The 25,945-nt window shown below is 36.4% G+C and overlaps 1 protein-coding gene across 3 annotated transcripts in view; it reads right to left on the bottom strand.

Moving 5' to 3' along the window:
- The window catches only part of LOC112150802 (rho guanine nucleotide exchange factor 18), a 63,078-nt gene extending 40,059 nt beyond the window's left edge, over positions 1 to 23,019 (bottom strand). Inside the window, exons 1-9 of one of the 3 annotated variants that reach the window (XM_024279294.2) lie at positions 22,895 to 23,019; positions 12,752 to 12,906; positions 10,158 to 10,693; positions 8,705 to 8,846; positions 6,649 to 6,775; positions 6,506 to 6,563; positions 4,361 to 4,429; positions 3,305 to 3,413; positions 2,893 to 3,064 (exon numbers count right to left, since the gene is read on the bottom strand). In XM_024279294.2, coding sequence (XP_024135062.1) covers positions 2,893 to 3,064; positions 3,305 to 3,413; positions 4,361 to 4,429; positions 6,506 to 6,563; positions 6,649 to 6,775; positions 8,705 to 8,846; positions 10,158 to 10,654 — 1,174 coding nt within the window. In that variant the 5' untranslated portion in view covers positions 10,655 to 10,693; positions 12,752 to 12,906; positions 22,895 to 23,019. Of the gene's footprint in view, positions 1 to 2,892; positions 3,065 to 3,304; positions 3,414 to 4,360; positions 4,430 to 6,505; positions 6,564 to 6,648; positions 6,776 to 8,704; positions 8,847 to 10,157; positions 10,694 to 12,751; positions 12,907 to 13,010; positions 13,308 to 20,849; positions 21,068 to 22,894 lie in introns of those variants that run through there. The other 2 variants (XM_024279291.2, XM_024279293.2) reach the window with 2 other exon arrangements.
- Between the last annotated feature and the right edge of the window lie 2,926 nt (positions 23,020 to 25,945).

Genomic DNA, 25,945 nt, shown 5'->3' with positions numbered 1-25,945 from the left:
CTTATTATTATTACTATTATTATTATTATTATTATTATTACAGTAGAAGTCATGAAATAAGGAAGTGAGAACCGATAATTTACTGTTCCTTCATGTACTTCTCCACATTGTCCACTACAACCAGAGCAAAAACGGCTCTATAATCATGAAAACAGAAGCGTTTCCTTCATTTTTACAACTTTATAAAACTCCAGCAAACCAAATGTTTTACAGGAAGATAGTGGCTTTCAGTAATGACAACACAAGTCTGACAAAAGTCTTTATAACTGACTAATTTCATTATTTTGCATTTTCATATTGAATGAAAATGTAAATAATACCAATTTAAATCATTTTTAACTAAAACTACAAAAATATGATCATAAAATAAAATTATGCTCTTTATTTTTTAGAATTTACAGCATCTTAATCAGGGGTGACAAACTCAATCGCACAAGAGGCCAAAATCCAAAACACACTTTAGGTCACGGCCGAACAGGATAAACATTTATTGAACACTCTAAAACTACATTTTGAAAAACTTTAAAACCGTAAGTTTTTAACAGAATTATGAACTAGATAAATAGCATTACCTGTGATAATGCTAGTAATGCTGGAAGCTGAATTTGGCCGCTAAAGATGCTGAAATTGATAGCTGAAAAAGCTGAAGCTGCTAGCTAAAATATTAGCTAAATGCCAAATTAATGTTAAAAAACAGGTTAACCCAAACAGCTAGCATGTAGTTAAAAAAAATAGCTAAATTTTAAAACAGCCTAAAAAACTGAAAAAAACCCGCTAAATTACCCAAAACAGCTAGCATGTAACTATTAGCCTAACTCCTAAACAACCTAAAAAACTAAAAAAAAAACCTAAATTAGCCAAAACAGCTCGCATGTAGCTGAAATATTAGTTAAAGCCCAGAACAGCCTAAAAAATTTAAAATTAAAGTCTAAATTAGCCAAAACAGCTAGCGTGTAGCCGAAATATTAGAGAAACGACAAAATAGCCTAAAAATCCTAATAAAAATGTAACTTTTTAACATAATTATGAATAATAAAAAGGCAGGAATATATTTCCAGAATAAATCAACTTAAACTTTAAATAACTTTCAATATTTTACTTTCCATAAAAATATATATTGTCAAAATTATACAAGTTAGAAATGAGCGCAAGATAACATTGGGCCATTAATAACAATAAAATAAAATGACCCAGAGGGCCGGATCCGGCCCCCGGGCCTTGATTTTGACACATATAATCTAAAATATTTACTTTTGAATTATTCCAAAAATGGAGGACATTTGGGCTTCAAATGGATGAAAAGTGAAGCTTAATTTTTCTGATTTTCTGCTAAATATTCAACAATTGGCAACAAACTATCAAAGCCTTGATTAAGCTAACAGATCAATGCATTTTTTTAACATTATATATTTGGTATTCACAAACTTGGTGCAACTCTGTTCCCAATTTTTGCAGGCAACAGGGTTGCGCGCAAATCTTATAAGCACCAAAAATATTTTGCAAATCTTTACTAATATTAACTTTTCGCAGGAGGGTATAACTGGCTGTTACTGATGAACAAAACAACAAACTTTGCTTTTTAGTTTAACAACAGGGATGTAAAAGACTAGATATGTATCTAAAAATCAATTGGGCAGTGGGAGTAACAGCAGCATTGGTTAGGGATGTAAAAAATATCAAAAATTGATCAATAAATGTATTTATTTCAATTTGGCTCTTTTAACCCAAACTGGGCAATGAAATAAATAAATATGTAATTAAATACTTAAATGTCCTCTTTTCATATTTTAATGCTACATTTATTTCAACATTTATTTATTGATTTCAACTTTTATTTATTTAATGCCACTTTTAAATAATTAATGACACATTTATTTATTTATTTCATATAACATTGATTTATTTCAATTTGGCTCATTTAACCTACAAGGGACAATGAAATAAATAAAAATGTCATTAAATATTAAAATGTTCCATTTTAATATTTTAATGCCAGATTTATTTCAACATTTATTTATCGATTTCAACATTTATTTATTTATTTATTTAATGGTGTAAATATTTATTTCTATTTGGCTCTTTCCAGACTCCATACTGATGTGCTTTTATTGTGAGCTAAAGTCAGAGGTGGGAAGTAACTCATTACATTTACTCCATTACATTTACTTATGTACATTTTTTGATAAATTGTACTTGTGAAAGTTGTCATAATACCACTTACTTTTTACTTTTACTCGAGTACAACTGTGAGAGAAAAATGCGACTTTTACTTGAGTACATGAGGCCTCTTGCTGCTCTTTAGCATTACTTTTGACTGGAATAAATCGTAATAATCTAAAATGATCCTGTGGCGATAAAACTTCCCCCTTAGGCTCCGTAAGGTCATGTGACTCCTTTTTGAATACTCTACCCGCCTCTGGCTGAGGTCTAATCAAATGTCTCATTAAGTTCTTGTTTCATCATGTCTATTACGGATGTAAATGAGCATTGTTGCTTTAGTCCTGAATTTTGAATAAATAAAAAGCATAAAAAAGAAAGCTACCACTTGTGCCAAAGCAGTGAAGCTGCACAAACAGGTTACACTCAGATAAATCAGACTTTTTAAGTTTAAAAGCATGCTCTTTTTTAGAAAATAAGGCTTTAATGTTACTTAAAGAAGTTTATTTTATATCTTACTTAAAAAAGTATTAATTTTGGTGTTGCATGCAGTTTTTAGCATCTTGTTTTTCCGCTGCTTCTGTTCCACCACGGTGATGAGCGAGCGAGCGTGCATGCAGAAAAGCGTCTATAAATAGACGCAGGTCTTTTTTGTGTGAGCACCTGTGTGCATGCATGTCAGGCAGCAAACAAGCGTGGGTGTTTGCCCACCTGGGACCGTGTGGCGTTACTCACTCATGCACTGCAGGCCATGCTTTTTCTGCAGGGTTTTGCTGCACAGCGAGCAGGTGGCACAACTGGAGAAGGAGCCCGTCATCAACACATGCCCGTTGCTGCTGCGCACTTTCTCCTTCACCTCCCTGTCCCTCTCCTTCGCTCTCTGATGCTCCTTTTCTCGGTTCTTACCCTGCAGGGGAACAAGAGAGCCGAACACAGGAGACGCCTTTTAGATGCAAATGTGGGTGCACGCTCCTGCTTCTGCTGCTGCACACCATATGGCTGCTGCTAACCGTGTCAGAGGCGAGATATATAATAGGGTTTGTGTAAGGGGATTAGGGCTTTGTGTGTGCAACACGCACGCCGTAACTGTTAAAGATTTATTTTATTTTTCTTTAAAATGTCTGTGTGGAGTTTTCCACTTTCTTACCTTATCTTTGTTGAAGGAGCCAGCCATCCGGTTCCTCAGGGAGCTGAGTTTCCTCTTCACCTTAGTGCCTTTCTCCGTCTTCTCCGGACGGTCCTCCTCTTCTTCATTCCTTGTGGAAGAAGAATTCAGTTTTTCTCACATTCGTAAAGCTAGAAAGGTGACATATTTTTATTTTAAGTCTAAACATTGCAGTTTTTTTAAGCTCTTTTTTAAGGATTTTAATTCATAATTAGTTTAATGAATGTCTTCATTAAAGGTTTTAGTTCATGTTTGTCCTCTTGGGACAGTCAGTAAAGCCTTTTGAGGAATTAAGGATCATTTTTCTTTTGTATATGTCATTTTTTTTAACCTTGAAGAACCCCAAAAGAATTACCTTCTGAGCTTTTAAAGTTAATTTTACAGTTTCATTTTGGAAAGCAGCAATTAACAATAAATACAAAGAAAAAAAAAACATAAAAAAAACAAAATAAAATGAAATAATAGTGACCTCATGGGTTTTTCAGGGTTAACTCTACAACTTCTTTTGAGACTTTATGAGAATATGCATATTTTAGCTGCACCAGAAGCCAAAAAATATCAGTTTACAATCAGATTTTAGTAGTAGATCTAAGATTTAATTTATGTCTTAAGGTTTATCAAACGGTTTTAGTTCATGTTTGTCCTCTTGGGACAGTCAATGATGCCTAATCGTGTTTCTTTAGCATAAATCTCTTATTTTATTTTAAATCCTCAACTTCTTTGCAAATTTGGAATGGCTTTATTTATATATTTTGGCTCCATCATTGATCAAAAATAATCAATTTACAATCATGCATGAACATTCCTAGATTTTTGTTTTTACAAGACCAAAATTATGCAGCTTTAAATGAGTTTTGCAAAGCCAAAGTATTGCATTTTAGGATTTTATTGTTACAAAAGCCTCCTGAATTCTGTTGTTTATTTGTTATTATAGCATAAATAAATCTGTGGGACCTTGTTTTGTGAAAAACACAGTCATTAGTGGAAATGTTTCTTGAGAACTGACGCTAGAGGAACAATGATACGGGCAGTACTTACTCGAGAAACTCATACCAAGTGACATTTCCTGACACTTTGCTGTCTGCTTTGTTGCTCCTGTGTTTCGCTCTGTGAAGAACAACGAGACAATAACATTTGTTTTAATTCATCATGACCTGATGGGTAACACGTGTCCTTAATTTGAAGCCTGTGAGTTGAATTTTATTGTTTTATGTTTACAACTTGCACACAAACAAGCCTCTTATCGTTTTAGAAGATGTGAAAAAACACAAGGAAACTGAAAGTATAACTGCTGTGAGTTGTTAACCGTCTCTTTGTGCTCCACACTTCCTCTTTTGGGGGTTACAGTGAGGCGTCAGGCCACGCCTGAACATGCAGAGATCATGCATGCAGACTCCTCAGCGGGGCTCTGATGCTGCTCAGTGAAAAGCCACTGGCTAACACAGCATGCAGACGTCCCTCCACTGTTTACTTACCCATGATACAACCTCAGCTCCTCCAGAACTCTTTGTACCATCAGCCTAAGACAAACAAGACACCGACACCGATTGGTGGATGAGAGAGGAGGCGAGAGGAGAGGACGAGATTGCTGGGAATTGGGTGTCAAACTGATTTAGAGGAGTCTCCTCCCTAGTCTGCTGCACACACAGGAGTACACAGCATTGCAGACAGACTCAAAAATATGGGCTGAGGACCTTCTAAGGCAGGGGTGTTAAACTCAATTGCACAGGGGCCAAAATCCAAAACACAACTTAGGTCAAACAGGATAAACATTTATTAAATACTCTAAAACTACACTTCTAAAAATTTAAAACCATAACTTTAAAACGTAATTGGGAACTAGATATATAGGATTACCTGTGATAACGCTAGTGTGAATGCTGTAAGCTGAATTTGGCTGCTGAAGATGCTCAAGTTGATAGCTGAAAATGCTAAAGCTGATAGCTAGCTAAAATATTAGCTATATGCCAAATTAGCTTAAGAAACAAAGAATAAATAAAATGAAAAAAAAAAATAGGTTAGCCAAACCAACTAACATGTAGCTGAGAAAATAGATACACTTCATAGCCTAAAAAACTAAATTAGCCTAAACAGCTAGCCTGTAAATATTAGCCTAACTCCAAACAACATACAAATATTTTAAAACCTAAATTATCCAAAAGAGCTAGCATCTACCTAAATATTTGCTAAACTCCAAAACACCCTGAACACTTTTAAACAAGACCAAATTAGTAAAAACAGCTATCATGTAGCTGAAAAAAACAGCTAAACTTCAAAACAGCTTAAAAACTGAAAAAAAAACCTAAATTAGTCAAAATAACTAGCATTTAGCTGAAATATTAGCAAAAAACTCAATAATGTAAAAAATGTATAAAAAGCCGAAATTAGCCAAAACAGCTAGCATGTAGCTAAAATATTTGCTAAACTTCAAAATAGCCTGAAAAGTTAAACTCCAAAACAGCCTAAAAAAGAAAAAAAACCTGAATTCAGCAAAACAGCTAGCTAAAAAATGGCTAAACTTCAAAATAGCCAAAAAAATCTAAAACAAAACAAAAATTAGCCAAAACAGCTAGCGTGTAAATATTAGACTAAGTCCAAAACAGCCTAAAAAAACACAAGAAAAAGCATAAATGGGCCAAAAAAGCTAGCATTTAGCTGAAATATTAGCTAAACTTCCAAAAAGCCTAAAAAAACGAAATTAGCCAAAACAGCTAACGTGCAAATACTAGACTATTTTCAAAATAGCCTAAAAAATAATTTTAAAAAAGCCTTAATTAGCCTAAACAGCTAGCATTTAGTTGGAATATTAGCTAAACTCAAAATGGACAAAAACAATTTTAGTAAGTGCCAAAAAAGTCCAAAAAGCTACCAAAATGCCAATTTTTGTCAAAATTATACATGTTAAAAATAAACGCAAGATAACATCGGGCCATAATAACAATAAATTAAAATGATCTGGAGGGCCGGATCCGGCCCCTGGGCCTTGACTTTGACACGTGTTTTAAGGAGAACGCTGCGAGGAGGAGAAGGAACGTGTATGAAACCGAGCAGAACTTTCAAAGAAAGATCGGGAAATCCCCTCTGCAAAGTGGGAGTTAGGCAGCTGAAACAGAACATTCAAAACCTGTTCAGCAGCTTGAGATGATGCTTCCTGGAATCATCCTGACACAACAAGACACTCACATGTGACTCTGTCCTTCACTGGACTGCAGGTTTTCTTCAGGGTCACACTCCTCTGACACTGCAAAGACACACAGCCCAGAGTGACCACAACAACCTTTGAGGGGTAAAAACCAAAAACAAAAAAAGCCCTCATCACCACCCACCTCCCGCTGCCCTGGCGGCCTGTTTGGAACCCCGAACAACACGGGAAATATGCGCCGTGCGTGAAGAGTCATCCGTGGCGAGGATGTCTGAGCGGGAATACAGCTGCCTGCCCGCCACACAGGCGGTCTGAGGAGAGAACACACTCACATGTACTCGGTCTGATCTGTTTTAGCTCCAGCACACAGCAGATCCAGCTGATACTGTATAGAGACAAATGCTGCTTACAGTGGCCTTTATTAGCTGCCGATCTGCATTTGATTACATTGGTCAGGAAATCGTCTGCAGTTTGGCACGGCGCTGCCGGACTCCTCAGAGTGTGTACTTATTTGGTTTTAAATATTTAAGTTGTGCTCATCTGTCAGCCTTGTTTCCATGAAGTTCCCACTCTGTGTACACACTTGTATTTTTGTGTTAGATTATATTTACATGTAATGTGTCTTCTTCACTAAGTTGGTCTGTTCTGGTGCATCAGGCGGTTGGTCTGCTGGCACCTGCTACATCATTGTTGTTATGCAAATGTGTGGCATGCTAATGTGGCTCTGCAGAGGAGGTGAAGGCTTTAACAGCACTTAAATAGATGCAAGCGACTGCTGTGGTGAACACTTGCATAGTTGTGCATTTTAACATATTGATATGATCACACTTTTATGGTTTTATTTACCAGTTGAGAGGGCTTTTTTACTTTAATTTCAAAGAAATGTGACCTTTTTTGATTTATTATAAACAACTATTGACTGTATTTGAGAACCCTGTTCTGGCGTTCCAAACAGGAAGTATCCGCTGGCTCCAATTAGCCAAAATCCCATAGACTTCTATAGAGGAATAAACAGTGGTTACTCAAACATTCTCTTTGTCAGAATAATCATTCTTTTGCATGTTCTTGCTAATCCTAGTTTTTCTTTTCATTATTTTTTTTTTGTAGTGCAAGTTATTCAAGTTATAAACTGACCAATCAGATGCCTCAGTAAAAGTAGGTGGAGCCTGTTGGCTTCCTTATGCAAGAACCAAGTGATTGGTGAGATCATTGATGTATATTAATTCACTGGACAAAACGAGGTGTTGACGTCACCCATAGAAAATGCCTAACCCCCGAAGCCCGTCACTTCCTGTTCGTCTGCCGCCATTTTGAAACCAGTCAGCAGTGATTGGTCCAAGTCAGTTTTTAGAGGAACTTCTGTCGCCAATCAGGAGTGATCAAAGTCCCCTCACAATCCACTGAAAGTGGATCGGGGGATTCTGTCAATCAAATGTTTGAGGCGGGGCCAGTGTCTTTTCCTAAATTTGTGTTTACCTTTTTGATTATTGGGACATTTTTAATCTTTACTGTTTTTTCAAATCAATAATTCTCCTTTCTTTAGTTGAAACAGTGGCTTTGTGTGGCTGTAAAGAGCTTTTCTACAGACCTCCGTGCAGCTACTAAAATAAGGAAGAGTAAAAGAACAATACAACAATACTCTTAAATCCTTTACTTTGCATAAAATTGTAATTTTTTTTACTAATCTTCCTTTTTAAGCTTTCAATTTGAACTTTTAATCCATCATGATGTCGAGAACTTTAATTTTTCCTGATTTTATAAGTTGTGCTAAATACTTGGGACATAAATAAGATCATTTTTATTCCTTTTTTCTTTCATTTAAACGTTACATTTAGAACAAAACACACTACATTGGGGTTGGAATGAGAACGGCTCGCCTCAAACTTTCTAAATACCAAGAAGTTTTTTTTTTGCTCAGCAGTGTTTTGCAAAAACACATTAGTGAGTCACTTTGCACTGGCTAGTGTCTTCCGACTCACTAGAGCACATAATGCGCATTAATACAGATTAAAACACTGTCAGATTAGGGCTCTGTTTACTCTCATTTCAGTGCTGTTGTCCCAACACTGACATCATGCTTTAGTTTTATAAAAAATGGCTTTAATTCGGCCTTGTTGGATCCATTTTTTAGAGGATTTATGTCTTTAAAGGCATCCAACGGTGACAAAAGCTTGGCAAGCAATTGATTGAAAAAATCTATCGGTTAGTCTGCAAGCGACCCTGATGTTGGGAAAGTTTACCCCCGGGCTGCAGCCGTGGCGCTCCTCTTCAGGACACGGCGAGCAGCTGTCAGGCTGCTCCTGGGTGGACTGGAAGAGCATCGGCTCCTCGTCATCCTCTCTTTCTTCATCGCTGTTTATGGCCATGGTGTCCAGACTGAGTCTGAGAATCAGCAACACAGATATCAGCGTTTCAAACATGGCTGTCAAACAAAACATTAGAGCGCCTCTGTTCGCGGCTCTGCTCCTCTTGCATACGTTTATGTATACGCTGAGAAGAAGAGCTATCAGCAACAGTTACAGAACTGAATGTGACGAGGAGCGATGGAGAACGATACAGAGAAAACACATTCATCTCCCAGCACACAGAGCTTTCCTCTAAAGGAGGGGCGTCAAACTCAATCGCACAGGGGGTCCAAAATCAAAAACACACCTTAGGTCGCGGGCCGAACAGGAAAAACATTTATTGCATTTTAAAAACTTTAAAACTGTAACATTTTAACATACTAAAGAACTAGATATATAGCATTACCTGCAATAATTCTAGTGTGGATGCTGTTGGATTTGGCTGCTGAAGATGCTAGTGCTGATATCTGAAATCACTGAAGCTAATAGCTGAAAATGCTGAAGTTGATAGCTAGGCACAATATTAGCTAAATGCCAAATTAGCATGAAAAACTAAAAAAAAAGCAAGACTTAGGTCAGCCAAAACAGCTAGCACATAGCTGAAAAAAAGCTAAACATCAAAATAGCCTTAAAAAAAGAAAAAAAATCCTACATTAGCCATAATACCTAGCGTGTAAATATTAGTGTATGCCAAAACAGCCTAAAAAAACTTTTAAAAAAGGGCCTAGGTTAGCCAAAACAATTAGCATTTAGCTAAAATATTAGCTAAACTCCAACAGTCTAAAAAAATGAATAAAAAAAGCCTAATTTAGCCAAAACAGCTAGCATGTAAATATTAGTCTAATGCCAAAACAGCCTAAAAACTAAGAAAAAAAGGCCTAAATTAGCCAAAACGGTTAGCATGTAGCTAAAATATTAGCTAAACTCCAACAGTCTAAAAAAACGAAGAAAAAAAAGCCTAAATTAGCCAAAACAGCTAGCATATAGTTAAAATATTAGCTAAACTCCAAAGCAGAGTAAAAAATCTTCTAAATGCCAAAACTTTTAAAAAATCTATAAGAATGGCAATTTTTAAAAGTTTAAAACTGTAAAATTTTAACATAATTAAAAATAATAAAAAGGCAGGAATATTATTCCAGAATAAATCAACATAGGCCTAAACCTTAAATAAATTTCAATATTTTACCCTCCATAAAAACATATTTAGCCAAATTTATATTTCAGAAATGAGCGCACGATAACATCGGACCATTAACAACAACAAAGTAAAAATGATCTGGAGGGCCGGATCCGGCCCCCCGGGCCTTGACTTTGACACGTGATCTAAACAGTTGCTCTCTCATCGTACCTCCTGCCAGAGTTGATGGGTGACAGAGGGACACCCCAGCTGTGCCTCCGGGATGTTGACATGGATCTGACCAGGATGGGAAAGCTGTCCAGGTCGAGCTCCCCGTCTGAATCCATTGCTGGTCGGTCTTTCCTTTCTTCTAATTGTGTTATTTTCCGTCCTGCTTCTTCTATTTCCAGAGGTACATCAGTTTTTAAGCTTGGGTGAGCAGCAGCCGCAGTGAGGCTGCTGTCAGGAATGAAGTGAGGCACCACAAAGTTGAAGGGAAGTTCTTGAGCAGGTTGCTGAAAGGAAGGAAATGATGGTGCATTGACTGGTGAGAAGCCTGTAGTCAAAGAGCTCGCTGAGGGTTTGTTAACCGCTGGGCTGTCGGCGTCCTCGGACTCCCGCGGGTCGGCTGCAGGGCTCGAGTCTCCCTCCAGATCCTTAAAGAACTCAGAACCTCTGAGAGAAAAGCTGAGGTTCAGCAGGTCTTCTACGCTGCTGCCCCCCTCCATGCAGGGAAGGTCATAATCACTGACGACTGAAGACGTGTCCTGCAGGAAGCAGAATTTAGAGGAGTTTAAGACAGAGGAATGAAACGCAGAAAGCTCTCATGTAATCTTGATTCAAGGACTTCACACCACAAACAATTTGCAAAGATTTAAAACTTTGTTTTCACCCAGCCAGTAAAGCCAAGTGGGCCCCTTGTGGTTTAAAAGTAGCCAGAAAATGTGGGCCCCAATTGGGTTTGTCCACAGTTTCTGTGGCGGTCCCACCTGTTTGCCCACATTGGCTTAAGTGGGCACTCAGTGGGTAGGCTCGCTACGCTAGCCAGCTGCCTTGGTTGACAGCGTAGCATTTTAGCTTGCTAGCTCAATTCAGCAAAGCTCACTAGCATGCTAAAGTGGAACTCGCTAACTTGATACAACAGAGCTTGCTAGCTCGCTACAGAGGAGCTCACTAGCTCAATACAGTGGAGCTCGCTAGCTCAAAACAGCAGAGTTTGCTACAGAGTAGCTTGTTAACTCCCTACAGTGTAGCTCGCTACAGTGTAGCTCTCTACAGTGTAGCTCGCTACAGATGAGCTCACTAGCATGCTACAGCGGAGCTCACTAGCTCGCTACAAGGGAGCTCGCTATAGTGAAGCTTGCTAGCTCTCTACAGTGTAGCTCGCTACAGAGGAGCTCACTAGCATGCTACGGCGGAGCTCGCTAGCTCGCTACAAGGGAGCTTGCTACAGTGAAGCTTGCTAGCTCGCTACAGAGGAGCTCATTAGCTCAATACAATGGACCTCGGTAACTCAAAACAGTAGAGTTTGTTACAGCGGAGCTCGCTACAGTGAAGCTTGCTAGCTTGGTACAGAGGAGCTCGCTAGCTCTCTTCAAGGGAGTTCACTACAGAAAAGCTCGCTAGCTCGATACAGCAAAGCTCGTTAGCATGCCACAGTGGAGATCGCTAGCTCAAAACAGGGGAGCTTGCTAGCTCGTAACATTGGAGCTCGTTGGCCCGATACATCAAAGCTCAACAGAGTGAAGCTCGTTAGCACGCTACGCTGTGTACCAGGCGGCTAGCTAATGTGGGTAAACACAGGTGGGGCCACCACAGAGACTGTGGACAAACCCAATTGGGGCCCACTTTTTCTGCCCACTTTAAAACCATATTGCTGAATGTGGTCGCTGAAGATGCTAAAGAAATTTGCATTATTGCCAAAAAATGTCTTGATATAAACCTGAATAATTTGCAGAAAGTGCAAAAACAATTTAAAGAATTTCTTTAAAAGTTGCAAAAAATGAGAAAAATAAGTGAAGATTATAAATACCAGAATTACAAACATGAATTTCCTGAACACCGTGAACGATTTGATACCAAACTTGCATGCTTTAACGAATTTCTTGAAATATTGCAAAAATTGAAGAATTTTGTGAAAACAAAGTAAAAATTGCGTAAAGTTTTTAATTGCGTAAAATTTGCAAATACCAAAAGTACAAACATGAATGTGCTGCGGAATGTTTTAAAACCAAGATTCCATAAGATTAAAAGTTTTTGAAGGATTTGAAACAATTGCAGAAATTGCTGAAAGTGTGATTGAGTCAAAAAGTGCATGTAGGAAAAAATCATAATATTAACAATAATAATAATAAAGAGAAACAGGAAAACAATAGAAAACATACTCAAGAAAAATCATGAAAAATAATTTTGTTACAAACTATAATAGAAAAACTTAATTTAAGACAAAAGAAAAAAATTTAATTTCACTATTATTTTTTTTAAGGATGTTCTTAAATTCCATAAATGTTAACAAGTTAGTCTGGCATTCCTTTTCATTATTTTGGAAACAAAATATTGAATTTATGTCCCAAGAATAAGTGCTGGTTTTAGATTTTATGAGGGTTTTCTCCTTTTCTTCCCATTTTGTTCCAATTATTACACTAGTTTTTGTCACTTTAACCTTCCTCTCTTAGCTTTCCTTAACCATCATCCCCAGTGTTAACTATAACTTATCATCCAATTTTTGTCATCTCTCTATTATCTTGTTTGGCTTCCTTATCCGTGGAAAGGTTAGTTATATAACTTTTCCAGGATAGCACCCCAGGCTTGGAGGCAGGATGTACCTGGTCATCGTTGGGATCACCAAAGAAGACATCTTCAGAGATGGAGGTTGGAGATAAAGAGGGGGAGGACTCTCTCTCACTGGCGGCACGAGGCTGAACACTGAGCTGGGCGTTGGGATTCTCGCTGGGCTGAGCACATGGCTTACATTCGGACGCTAAAAGAAAAAAAAAAGAGATTTTGGTTGATCCAAACGCATGCTAAGGATACAGTAGCTTCAGCACAACCAGAGCAGAGATCTGTTGATCTGCTGCACAGCACCTGTGCAATCAGAGTCAGCAGTTATCAGCCCGATGGTTGAAAACCTCCGGCCGCTCGATGAAAGCTTCTTTACATTTCCATTGCATGAAAAACACTGTTACCATTAGCAACCATACAGGGAGCCAGCTTTGGTCTCAGCTTTGTTCCTGGCTGAGCTTTCAGTTCAGATGCAGGAAGTCTGTTTAAAACGGGAAACAATTTTTGGTGCCACGATTAGTCGACTAATCGACTATTAGAATTGTTGACGACTAATTTAATAGTCGATTAGTCATTATTTTATATTATATGGAGTCGGAGTGTAGTAAAGTTGAATGTTATAATGGCATTAGGCTAGCTTTTTTGGACTATTTTGGCATTTATTGAGGCTTTTTAGGCTATTTTGGAGTTAAGCTAATACTTCAGCTACATGCTAGCTATTATGGCTAATTTACTTTTTTTCAGTTTTTTTAAGCAATTTTGAAGTTCAGCTAATATTTCAGATGCATCCTACCTGTTTGGCTTACTTAGACTTTTTAAAATTTTTTAGGCTATTTTGGAGTAATATTTTAGCTGCATGCTAACTATTTTGGCTAATTCAGGATTTTTTTTTCTGTTTTTTAGGCAATTTTGGAGTTAAGCTAATATTTCAGCTGCATGCTAGGTTTTAAGGCTAATTGACATTTTTTTCAGTTTTTTTAGGCTAATTTGGAGTTTAGCTAATATTTTGGCTGCATGCTAAATATTTTGGCTAATTTAGGATTTTTTTCCTTTTTTAAGGCTATTTTGGAGTTAAGCTAATATTTCAGCTGCATGCTAGCTATTAAGGCTAATTGACATTTTTTTCAGTTTTTTAGGCTAATGTGGAGTTTAGCTAATATTTTAGCTGCATGCTAAATATTTGGGCTAATTTAGGATTTTTTTCCGTTTTTAAGGCTATTTTGGAGTTAAGCTAATATTTCAGCTGCATCCTAACGGACTGTTTTGGCCAACTTAGGCTTTTTTCACTTTTTAAGGCTATTTTGGAGTTAAGCTAATATTTCAACTGCATGCTAGCTGTTTTGGCTAACTTAGACTTTTAAGGTTTTTTGGGCAATTTTGAAGTTTAGTTAATATTTCAGCTGCATGCTAGCGGTTTTAGTTAATGTAGGCTTTTTTTTTTTTTGCTTTTTAGACTATTTTGGAGTTAAGCTAATATTTTTAGCTGGATGCTAGCTGTTTTGGCTAACTTTGACTTTTTCTGTTTTTTGGCTAATTTCGCATTTAACTAACATTTTATCTGGTTATCAGCTTCAGCGTTTTCAGCTATCAAATTCAGCATCTTCAGTTATCAGCACTAGCATCTTCAGCAACCAAATTCAGCTTACAGCATTCACACTAGCATTATTGCAGGTATACGCTTTATATCTAGTTTTTAGTTTAGCTTAAAGATAATGCTGGTTAGGATGTGTGCTTTACATCCAGTCTGCACATGACCCAATTAGTCGACTAATTGTATATATTTTTACTTATTTTATATTATGTCTTGCTACATTTCTTTTTGCTAAATTTCTTATTGCACTGTAACAGTTACTCCAATTTCATCGTCCTTGTGACGACAATAAAGGCTGATCTATCTATCTAATCGGAAAAAGTAATCGGTGATTAGTCGACTATTAAAATAATTGATTGTGGCAGCACTAGTGCACATCCTCTTTTTATGGTGCATTTCTTCCCTGCTGGGATCATAAATCACCAGATCACATAAATCTAATGATTTAGATGATGGAAGACATCACAGTTATTCTGAGGTCTTTATCAGGAAGCGACTCCTCTGTCATCAGGCCAGACGCCTGAAACAGGAATCACTCCGACTGGTCCGTGACCTCACTGCAGACAAAGTCAATGTGGGCGTTCATGAAAATAATTGGCTTGTGTGATTTACTGGCAGTAACTGTAAAAGTCAGTTGGAAGGCGTTTGTTGAGTCTACCACAAAGTTCAAGCCCGAGACGTTCATAAAGTGCGATGACAGCACGACACAAAGATGATGCAGCGATGCAAGAAATGCACTAATGAGCCTGAAGGAGAAACATGTTGCAGAGTGTGGAGGAAGATTATTCAAGTCTCACTTTCTCTGTTCAGTCAAGAAGAAAAAAATAAAAAGACGACTTGCTGACATGAATTGACTGCGGTGGTGATGTGTTCGTGTAAACCTGCCAAAAGAAGAAGTCTTACCAAATCTGTGGGCGAGCTTGAACTCGCGTTTCCTCCCTTCGCTCTGCACTTTTAACCTGCTTTAACTTCTCACAGCTCAGGGCTTCTGGGAGAACTCTGTTTGGTTAAATCCCAGAAATGTGTAAAGGAAGTTTGTTGATACTTTGATTTTTTTTTATTTTATTAAAATAATTTTATTGACTGTTTTGTGCCATTTATTTCACTTCTTTGTTTTGCTGGAAAGTCCCACTTTGGGTAAGTTCTTCAAATAAAGTGAAATGAAATTAAACTCCAAAGTGCATGTTTCTACATTTCATTAGGGGTGGCAAGATTCTGACGGTATGATACTTATCTTGATACATGTCTCACAGTATATTCCAAGACTGTACCAGATCAATTTTTACCATTTTTTTAAGATTATGACTTAGAAAACAACTCTATCTGATTATTAATACGTCTTTCATTGAAATAAAATGGTAAAATTCCTTAATGATCATAACATTAAGCATTGCAACTGTACACTAAAACTGGCAGCAATGAGTTTCGGTTTGGTATCCATCCCAAGTAAAACTGAAGAGTACATGTGTCATAACAACAAAAATGTCGAGGCTGACTGATAATTTAACACAAGCTGAATCTCACAAGATCTTGTTGTTGTGGTCGCAGTGCGGACTGTAAAAAATGAAACATTTAAATTAACAGAACTTCTGTAATTTGTTCCTTTTAAAAGTATATATGTTTTTAAAATTGCAATTTTAAGTTAAGCAAACTCAAAATTTTAATTTGATGAAAACTAATGAATTATTTTGTTAACTGATCCGATGTTTCGCTTTTTACAGTGTAGAGTGGGTCAAAGAGGCTCAGCGGGCTATACTGCCAACTAGTGGTCGGAGGTTTAGGTAATTCTGAAAAACGCTCGTAAATAATTAATTAAATATCAAGTATTCCCAAACAAAATATCCCGATTTTTCCCCTACTTTTCATTTTTTTTAATCAAAAGACGGTTTATATCAAATGTAAACCTTTGCATTAATTTGTTGAAAACTTCCTAATACTTTTATTTTAAATTAAATTATTAAGTTATAGATAAAGTTGAATGATTTACAAAAGTTTGGAGAAACTACAAGTGAACAGGAGAAAGGTCTGGCTTACAGTTGAGTTTGTTTTGACCCTTCTGGGCCACTGTAGAAACAAATTGACACTATTTTTCCACTTGTTTGGACAGATTAGTGTGTGAAGTCATTGGAGGAAAAGTGTAATCTTGTTCAGATTCTCAGAAAAAAAAAGTAAAGTTAAGTAAATAAATATGTTTTTTATTTTCTAAACTTTTGAAGAATGTTTTCTTAACCCTGTTATCTAGCAAAGAAATAAGTCAAATTGATACTTTTAATGGATTTTGGGTTGCAGTTTAGGAAAATAAGAAGACAAACACTTAAAAAAAAATGGCGGAAATCAGTGTTGGAAACTGCAAACCCAGAAATAGATTTAAAAAAGTCTCATAACTTGAAATATAGTCTACCAAATAAGATTTTTTTTAAATTATTTTTATTTCAAAATGGAAAAAGGGTGCTTTTACTTTCTTAAGATTCAGTTTTTGCAATATTCCACTGAATATTTCTGACAAAAGACGCATTTTTGAGTTTTTGCTTGAGTTATGGATGAAAGCTGCAAATACGCAGCATCCTCTGCATCCTCTGCTGCGCAGAGGATGCAGAGGATGCTGCGTATTTGCAGCTTTCATATTACCCAATCAACCACAGAGGCAGCAGCAGCAGGGGTGGCAGTCCCCCCGTCGGGCGGAGAATTTGTTTGTGTCCAAATCCCGCTCAGCTTGAGTGTAAACTTCTCCTGTGGAGAAACTGCAGCAGCCGCTTGAGGCGGCGCTGCGGAGCCTCTGTGGCCTTTTATGGTTGGGCCCCTCAGATGTGTGTGTTTGTGTGCGGGTGGGTTTGTGAACTGAAACGTCTCCTGAAGCGTTTTGTTCCTGTCACGGTCGCACCGTCTGGCTCCACATAACAAAGGGTGGTCTGATGGCACGACTGAAACAAGCCACCACTAACAAACCATCAATCATATTAAAACTTTAATGCGTCGCCTAACACTCTGTGATTCATTACACTTATAAAATATATCAGTTGGACAATTTTTATTGTACGTCCTGTTTATTATTATATTTAACCTCGTAGATTAACCCTTTGTGTATTTTTAAAGACCTGCTCCAATGAAAATTGTGCGTTTTTGTAGCATTTTTCAAGTGATTTAGAACTTTAATGACATAATTTAGTGTTTCTTTATTCAAATCATGGTGAATAGTAAAATAAATAACTTGTTATCTTTAGCTTTGTTTCCTTCTCAATTGGAAATAACAACCTAGTAGCCTAATTACTTATTATTATTGTTATTGGAGCTATTATTATGTTGTCTTTTTGACGACATTTTGGTAATTGTGGTGTCACACCTGATCATTTTTGTAGCAACTCTTGTTATGCCGTTTTTTCTTTTTCTTTGCTTCCCCTAGTGGTGTAATTGCGTATTGCGGCCATTTCTTTAAAGGGTAACCAAACTCGAAATCACCAAACCAAGCCCTCAGGTCTCTTCTAAAATGAGCACAACTCACTTGTGAGCTGCATCTAAAATTACATTTTATTCTGTTGCTATTACTCTTGCATTTACATAGATTTAAAAATTAAAATGTGGTAAAAATATGTTTATTCATGAACTTTAGATAAGTTTAGGTGACCAACTCCAGTTCAAAGATCATTAATTTTGTAAAAAATGCAGCAAATTTGGTCATTAGTTCAAAATGTGACAAGATTAGTTTAAAAATTTGTATAAATAAATGATTTTTCTTTAACAAAAGATAGTTGATAAACATGGTACAACATAGTGAAAATGGGACATTTTCCCATGAAATCGAAGTGATCATCTGAAAATGTAACAACTACTGAGATTAATTAAGTGCTGAACATTGATAGCTGTTTCCTAACTTGTTGTTATTGTTGATAATTATGGTGATAAATCACTGTCTCATTATTCATTATTAATAATTTATAACTAACCATAACTAAGCAAAATTTGTTATTTCAAAATGGAAGCCCTTCGTATGACTCAGTACCCATGAAGTAGCCCCCAGGTTAAAAAAAGGTTGGTGACTCCTGCTTTAAATCAACTTTTTTTGGCTGTTGACTTCTATAAATTGGGCTTTAAAAATACTGTCTGTCTGTTGTTCATTGCCTAATTTTCGCTAAATTAAAGTAAACTTCTTGAAAATATAGTCTTTATCCGTCCGTGTGCTGCCCCCTACAGGTTAAATTGGGGTATCACAGTTGAATTTTGTGATTGATCAAACTATATAAGTTTCAGAAGTTTCAAGTCATGACCTGCAGCTCCAGTAATGATAACAATCCAGCCCCCAAGCCCCGCCCCATGACTGGATTTTGAAATTTCGGCTGTGGGCGGAGTCAGCCTCCAACTTCCCTGTTTTGTTACCCTTTAAACAATCATAACTCGCCACAGGAATGGGCTAAAAACTTTTTTTTCTCAACATCCTTATATTTTTTTCTCTTCCTGACTGGGCCGGATTAAACCATCTGGTGGGCCAGATGCGGCCCGCGGGCCGTACGTTTGACACCCCTGCTCTAAAATGTGTGGCTCCGACATTGCTCGATGATGGGATATCGTCACAGGGTTACTTCTGCCCACAACTCAGCTTCAACTTTCTGATAAACTTCTGATGAAAATGTATCTTCAAAAATGACAATGGCTTTTTGATTTTAGCTAAAAACAGCATCATCGTAATTTAAAGAACTCTTGGAATGCTTTTAAAATATTTCAATGTCATCCAATTAAACTGTAAAGTCACTCTAAAAAGGTGAATAATTACATATTATGTGTGAATTCAACAAAGAAAAACAAAGCAGTGAGGATTATTTAAAAATAGGAAAAGCTTAAATGTATTAGGGGAAAAAAAACAACATTTTAGTTTGAATTTTATTTTTCTGTGTTTTTTTGTAAAAATGATTTACTAAAAATGTATATATTGGTATCAAAAAGTTCAGCATGTTAAGAACAACAATGCTACTGAGGATTTTAAGGCTAATATTGAGTTTAGCTAATATTTTAGCAACTTGCTAATATCTTTGGCTAATTTGGTAACTACTGGGGATTTTTTGGGCTAGTTTGGAGCTAAGCTAACATTTTAGAAACATGTGAATATCTTTAGCTAATTTGTTAACTACTGAGGAATTTTTAAGTCAATATTTTAGCAACGTGTTAGCTTTTTTTGGCTAAGTTTGCATTTACTGAAGTTTTTTGGAGCTAATTTGGAGTTAAGCTAATATTTTAGCAACATGATAATATCTTTAGCTAATTTGGCATCTACTGAGGAATGTTTTAAGCCAATTTGGAGTTAAGCTAATTTTTTAGCAACATGTTTGCTATTTTGGCTAATTTGGCATCTACTGAGGTTTTTAGGGCTAATTTGGAGTTAAGCTAATATTTTAGAAACATGCTAATATCTTCAGCTAATTTGGCCTCTACTGAGGAACTTTTAAGCTAATTTGGAGACAAGCTAATATTTTAGCAACGTGTTAGCTCTTTTTGGCAAAGTTGGCATTTACTGAGGTTTTTTTGGGCCAATTTGGAGTTAAGCTAATGTTTTAGCAATGTTTTTTTGGCTAATTCGGGATCTGCTGAGGATCTGTAAGATAATTTGAAGTTGCTTTTAAAATATGTAAAAAATATAGTGTATTTTAATGTCATCCAAATAAGCTGTAAAGTCGCTCTAAAGTTAATCAGCTTGGGAAAAAATAAACAATTACTCATTTTATGTGAATTCAACAAAGGAAAACAAAGCAGTGAGGATTATTTAAAAATAGGAAAAGCTTAAAAGTGTTTAAAAAAATAAAATTTTAGGTGGAATTTTATGTTTCTGTGGTTTGTTTGTAAAAAAAAAAGAGGATTTACCGAAATGTGACAAAAAAGGAAATATGAGCACATGCTCACATCAATATTTATGGCGCACGTGTTCAAAGTGACCATCACAAGACGAGGCCGTGTGATCAGATCAGTTGCTGCAACTTCTTCATCAAAAAGATTTTAGCATGTATATGAACAGATCCTGCTCAGAGAAGAGCAGGTGACATTTAGAGAAGACATGAATCATCCACTGGACCGGCCCAATTCTGTGTGCGGACCAAAAAGAAAAGCTTGTTTGAGCTTTGGTTGCACATCAAAACAAGTGTCACCTCGCCGCTCGCCTTTGATCAGAATCCCCTCTGAATGCACCTTCAAAGCACAGAGGTGATCACACACAAACCGAGCATCTTCTGCAGACGAGGACGACTAAAACGGCTGCAGACGGGATGTGTGCACAGCTGAGAATGTCACTTTCACACGGTTATCACGGTTTCATTAATGAAGTCGAGCATGCTCGATGACATCTCTGCACTCCCACAGAGGCTGCAGTGCAAGCGGGACCGGAAGGGCTCACTGCACTTTGTTCTAATTTCAGTTTTGCCAACAAAAGAAGAAACCATCACTCACCTAAAACCTCAATCAGGTCACAACGGTTAAGCTTTCAGAGTCATAAATCACAAACAGCTGCAGCATCCTAGGCGTTTGCTCTCAGGCTGTGACCTTATCAGAACTCAAACGCCACGCAAGGTTACCTCTCTTGAAGGACCATCTCTTCATCCAGAGTTTGGAGAAGGACGGCCAGGAGTGATTGAGGAGTGAGTCGCCCATGGGAGCAGCACAGTGGGGAGGCCTGCTTGAACTGGAGCTCACTCAGAGCGGAGCTCAGACACCCAACAAGAGGAGGAGGAGGAGGAGAGGGAGGGAGAAAATGAGGGGAGGAGAGAACGGGCTTGAACCTGAGAGAAACCTCCAGAGGTAAAACTAAAAAAATGGAGAAAAAAAAGGAGGAAATAAAGGAGGAAAAAGGATGGAAGCAGGAGATGCTTCTGTTTTCAAATAAGCTGAATAAGTTTATGGTGACAACAAAGTATCAGTATCTTTCTTTGCCGAAAAAACAAAATACAAAAAAACATAGCTTTTTTACATAATTATGAACCAGATATATAGCATTACCTGTGATAATGCCTGTGGGAACGCTGTAAGCTGAACATGGTTGCAGAAGATGCAAGTGTTGATAGCTGAAGATGCTGAAATTGATATCTAAAAATTCTGAAACTGATAGCTGAAACCACTGAAGGTAGCTAAAAATGCTGAAGCTGAAAACTAGTCAAAACATTAGCTAAATGCCAATTCACCTAAAAAAACTTAGGTTGGCCAAAACAGCTAGCATGTAGCTGAAAAAATAGCTAAACTTCAAAAAGCCCCCAAAATTGAAAAAAAGCCTAAATTAGCTAAAACAACTAGCATGTAAATATTAGTCTAATTCTAAAACAGTCTAAAAAACGTTTTTTTTAAACTAAATTAGCTAAAAAAAAATCATGTAAATATTAGCCTAACTCTAAAACCGTCTAAAAATCTATCAAAAAAGCCTAAATTAGCCAAAACAGCTAGCATGTAAATATTAGCCTAACTCTAAAACTGTCTAAAAAACTTTTAAAAAAAAAACGCAAATTAGCTAAAACAACAATCATGTAAATATTCGCCTAACTTTAAAACAGTCTAAAAATCTAACAAAAAAGCCTAAATTAGCCAAAACAACTAGCGAGTAAATATTAGCCTAACTCCAAAACGGTCTAAAAAAACAAAACAAAAAAAAATTAGCCATAACAGCTAGCATGTTGCTGAAATATTAGCAAAACTTCAAAATAGCCTAAAAAATCTTAGTAAATGCCAAAATAGTCCAAAAAGCTAGCAGAATGCCAATTTTTCAAACTTTAAAACCGTAAGTTTTTAACATAATTACAAATAATAAAAAGGCAGGAATATTATTCCAGAAGAGATCAACTTAAACCTCTATAAAATATATTTTGTCAAAATTATACAAATTGGAAATAAGTGCAAGATAACGTCGGGCCATTAATAACAATCAAATAAAATGATCTGGATATAATTACTTGACTTTGACACGTGTGTTAAAGAGATTCTGTTTCTCTTTCTTAATAATTTTTCTTCCGTACACTTTTTCGGCAGGTAAAAACATCACACTTTCAGCTATTTCTGTAATCTTGGAATCACAACGTTTTTTTTACCACTATTTAATTTAGATTTGATTATCTTGCAAAAAAATTCAAGGGATCTGGAAATCTTTACCTGCACCGTTCAGGTATTTATCTCAGAGTCACACCGGTTGGATTTTGGCTAAAGATGTTCTGGATCGATTGAATCGTATCGTTTAAAATGAACTAATATCGACGATAAATCGCATCATCATCCGCAGATTATGATATGGATCGCTAAAATGAATCTCTCGTAAAGTCAGTTCAAAAAGAGGAAAACAAGAGCAGAAACAGAAAAAGGAGAAGGACCTACAGTGTATATAATGAAAGTAGAGGCTCTGACGTTCGCCTCATCTTGTTTGTTCCAGTTGAGTCTCACAGGGAGACAGACGACCACGTCTTATCTGAGGTCAAAATCAACAAAAAAGCTCAAGAAAAAGAGCGATGACAGAGGACGTCATGACTTTTGTTTTCCACTAGTGGAACTACAACCCAGAAAAAAGTGAAATGTTGTGAATAAAACACTGATTAGGAGTTGTGCTGCAACCAGGAAGCTCAGAATGAATCAGATCAAGTCTTACCTTGCTTAGATCATCCTGCTGGTCATCCTCTCTCCACACAGAGCTGCAGCAGAAGGTGGCCGAGCTCCTCCAGGTTTGACGGCACAACGCTCGTCTGGGCCAACAGCAGAGCAGCTGCTTCCTCTTTTAGAGCTTTTGACTCTGCAGATGCTGTCAAACATGTGGCAGCTGACACAGCAGTGCAGAGAGGGCTGGATCTCCAGCCTGCAGCCTTTGACAATCAGTGACCTGTTGGCCGTAAACATCACACACTTTGAGACCTATAAACTATGGAGTTTAGTGCATCCACGTACAGACAAATCCTCACATCTCTACACTCTTCTGGTTTTGGGAAGTCGATGCAATTTCCTGAAGAATTAGGGGAACACCCAGAATGCAACTGGGCAAAATCTAACTATTTTGTAGCATGGCTTCACAGCTCCTTCTGTTAAAGCGCCCAGCATCTGTACTTTCACTCGTTTCTATAACATGGCGGTTATTTCAAGCCGTGTGCACATGCAGATGCTGCTGCTCATTTACACATTTTGTGGCTTTGTTGTTTCCCTGTGCTCACTCGAGAAACCAGTTCAGGAGGAACCTGCCGTGTTGCTGGTGGTTAGGCAGGACTTATCTCCTCATCACAAAGAGCTGCTGCTGTGAATTAAAGCCGTTTCATGCTGAGGCGGGACTTCAAATGCACATTCTAGTTTATATTTGTGTTATTCTTGTACTAAAAACATTTGAACGCTGGATCTCTTCATCCTCTTCAGTTACGTTTTCTGCAGCTCGTGTGTCTCTATGAATAGAGGCCACGTTTCCTGTGTGGGCAAACAACAAAACTACAACTCATGTGATCTAATCATTATTAAAAAGACAACTCCACCTTCAGATCAACATCAGTGCTCTGTTTTGCACAAACATGCTCTCTGGAACGACATCACTGGCACTTTTCAGGGGCGGACTCACCATTATAATAAGGTAGGCGATCGCCTGGGGAACCTCAACGCTCTGGGGCCCCAGGCGATCGCCTAAGTCATTTATGAAAACAACACTAATCATGTGAAAGTGTTTTGTCCTCCCCCGCCACTCTGCAGCGATGGACTATTCCAGCAACCTTTAACAGTAAAAGAGCTATTGAAGCTTAATTTCTACTGATCAAAACCTATAAGGAGCCGTATAGTCTTACTTTAGCATTTTATTCATTTAAATTCATATTCATGACCTTCTCTTTTAAAATAAGGAATGTGAATTATGTTTATTTTTTGGCACAAATAAAAGCAAATATATAAAAAGAACCTAGCATCTCTCAAAATATGTTTTTTTTTAACATTTATTTTCAAAATAAAAGATGCTTTAAACGGGATAATGTCAGTGCAGCTCCAATGTTGTGCAGCATAAGATAATATGTGCTTTTAACTCATAAAAGAACAAACTTTTTACTTTTTGGAGGTAGCATTAAGCAAACAAGATGTCTTCAGGTCAACAGGGATGTAAAAACTTTATAGTTTATCATCTATGTGCACTTCAGTTATCAATTTATACATTTAACTAATTTAAATTAAATAAATGCTAATTAAGTAATCCTTACTTAAAAAATGCTATTTTATTTTTCTTTTATTTATTTTTAGGGTTAACCACAGGTTACAGATTCCTGATCTAGTGGATATTCAGAGTTCTTAAAGTAATTGCATTTACAAGTTTTTAAAAGAAAAGAGGTTTTCTACACCAACACGGTTATGTTTACTTTTATGATGTGAAAAGTGATGAAGGTGCACAGCAGTCATAGCGATAAAAAAACTCTTTTTTTCGTACTTTTAGATTAAATTAAATCTGCTGTAGCACGATGTATTTTATTTTGAAAGGAACTTGTGTGTTCTGCTCTCAAGATAAAAAATAAATAAATAGAAATGACACATAAAGGAACATTTAATACTGTTATAATTCAATTATTGTATTTGAAAGCTACACTTTTTATTGTATTGTTCCAAACAGGAAGTTGTACTTTGTGGATCTCCACGGGTTTTGGACAGTAAGAAAGTTGATCAAATGACTCTTGCAGACCCCTGATCTAGAGATTTAAAGGTCAAACGTGATGAAAAATTTGATTTTTCTTTTGATCAAAAACAATAGTTTTGAATATTATTTTGTTTTGCCATGATTTACATTTTTGAGTTGACAGTATTTAATTTTGAATAATTTATAATATTTCATTTAGACCCAGATATAAAGTGTTTTTCTGGTCTTTAATTATTAAATTTACATACATTTATGGATTCTTTTTCATGTGTATGCTGTTTTTCCTTTTTTTGGGACTTTTTCCTTTGTTGAGACCAAGAGAGTTGATAGGCTTGAGTAGAATTATTTAAATTAGCTAAGAGGGTGGGATTAAATAAGTTGTTTTTTTTTAAGTTCCTCCCATCCCTTTTTGAACACTATATAATGTGTGTACTTGTTCTGTTTTGGCTACTCTTTTGTTTCCTGTTTGACTGTTTTATTGTTTTAAATAGTGTTCAAAATAAATAAACTGTAAAAAAAAAAAAAATTCACAGGAAATTAGGTAAAAATGGATTTCTGTTTTATATTATACATCACAAAGCAACAAAAAAAAAATCATTTAATCGTAACTATTTTTTAAATTAATGTATTGTTTGGTCATATTTTTTTAATTTAATGTGATAAGGGTTTAAAGAATTTATATTTTTCTCTCACAAAATCTGTCCCTGATTTAGATATTTGACATAACTGCAAAAATATTGATTTTAAAGTGACTTATATTTGATTTTAAATATTTTTTTCCTTTAAAATAAGAAAAACTCTAAAGGCATAAAAAGAACAACTACAAACATATTCTCCAATAATTTTAATATAAACAGTTTATTTTTGAATAATTTACACACAGCAAGATTTTTATTTCCATTGCAACTTTTTTCTTTACATGTCACTACTTGGCTCTCCTTTAAAAAACATAGAAAAAATAAATCGTCAAGCGTTCTTTTAGTCATGGCACATTTGATCCTGTACAAAATGCATTTGGGTTCGTGTCCGGTCAGTTCGGTTTCCGTGGTACACAGA

Source organism: Oryzias melastigma, linkage group LG4, assembly GCF_002922805.2.
Source record: "Oryzias melastigma strain HK-1 linkage group LG4, ASM292280v2, whole genome shotgun sequence".
Classification (NCBI taxonomy): Eukaryota; Metazoa; Chordata; class Actinopteri; order Beloniformes; family Adrianichthyidae; genus Oryzias; species Oryzias melastigma.
This window is presented reverse-complemented; position numbering and strand designations above follow the sequence as displayed.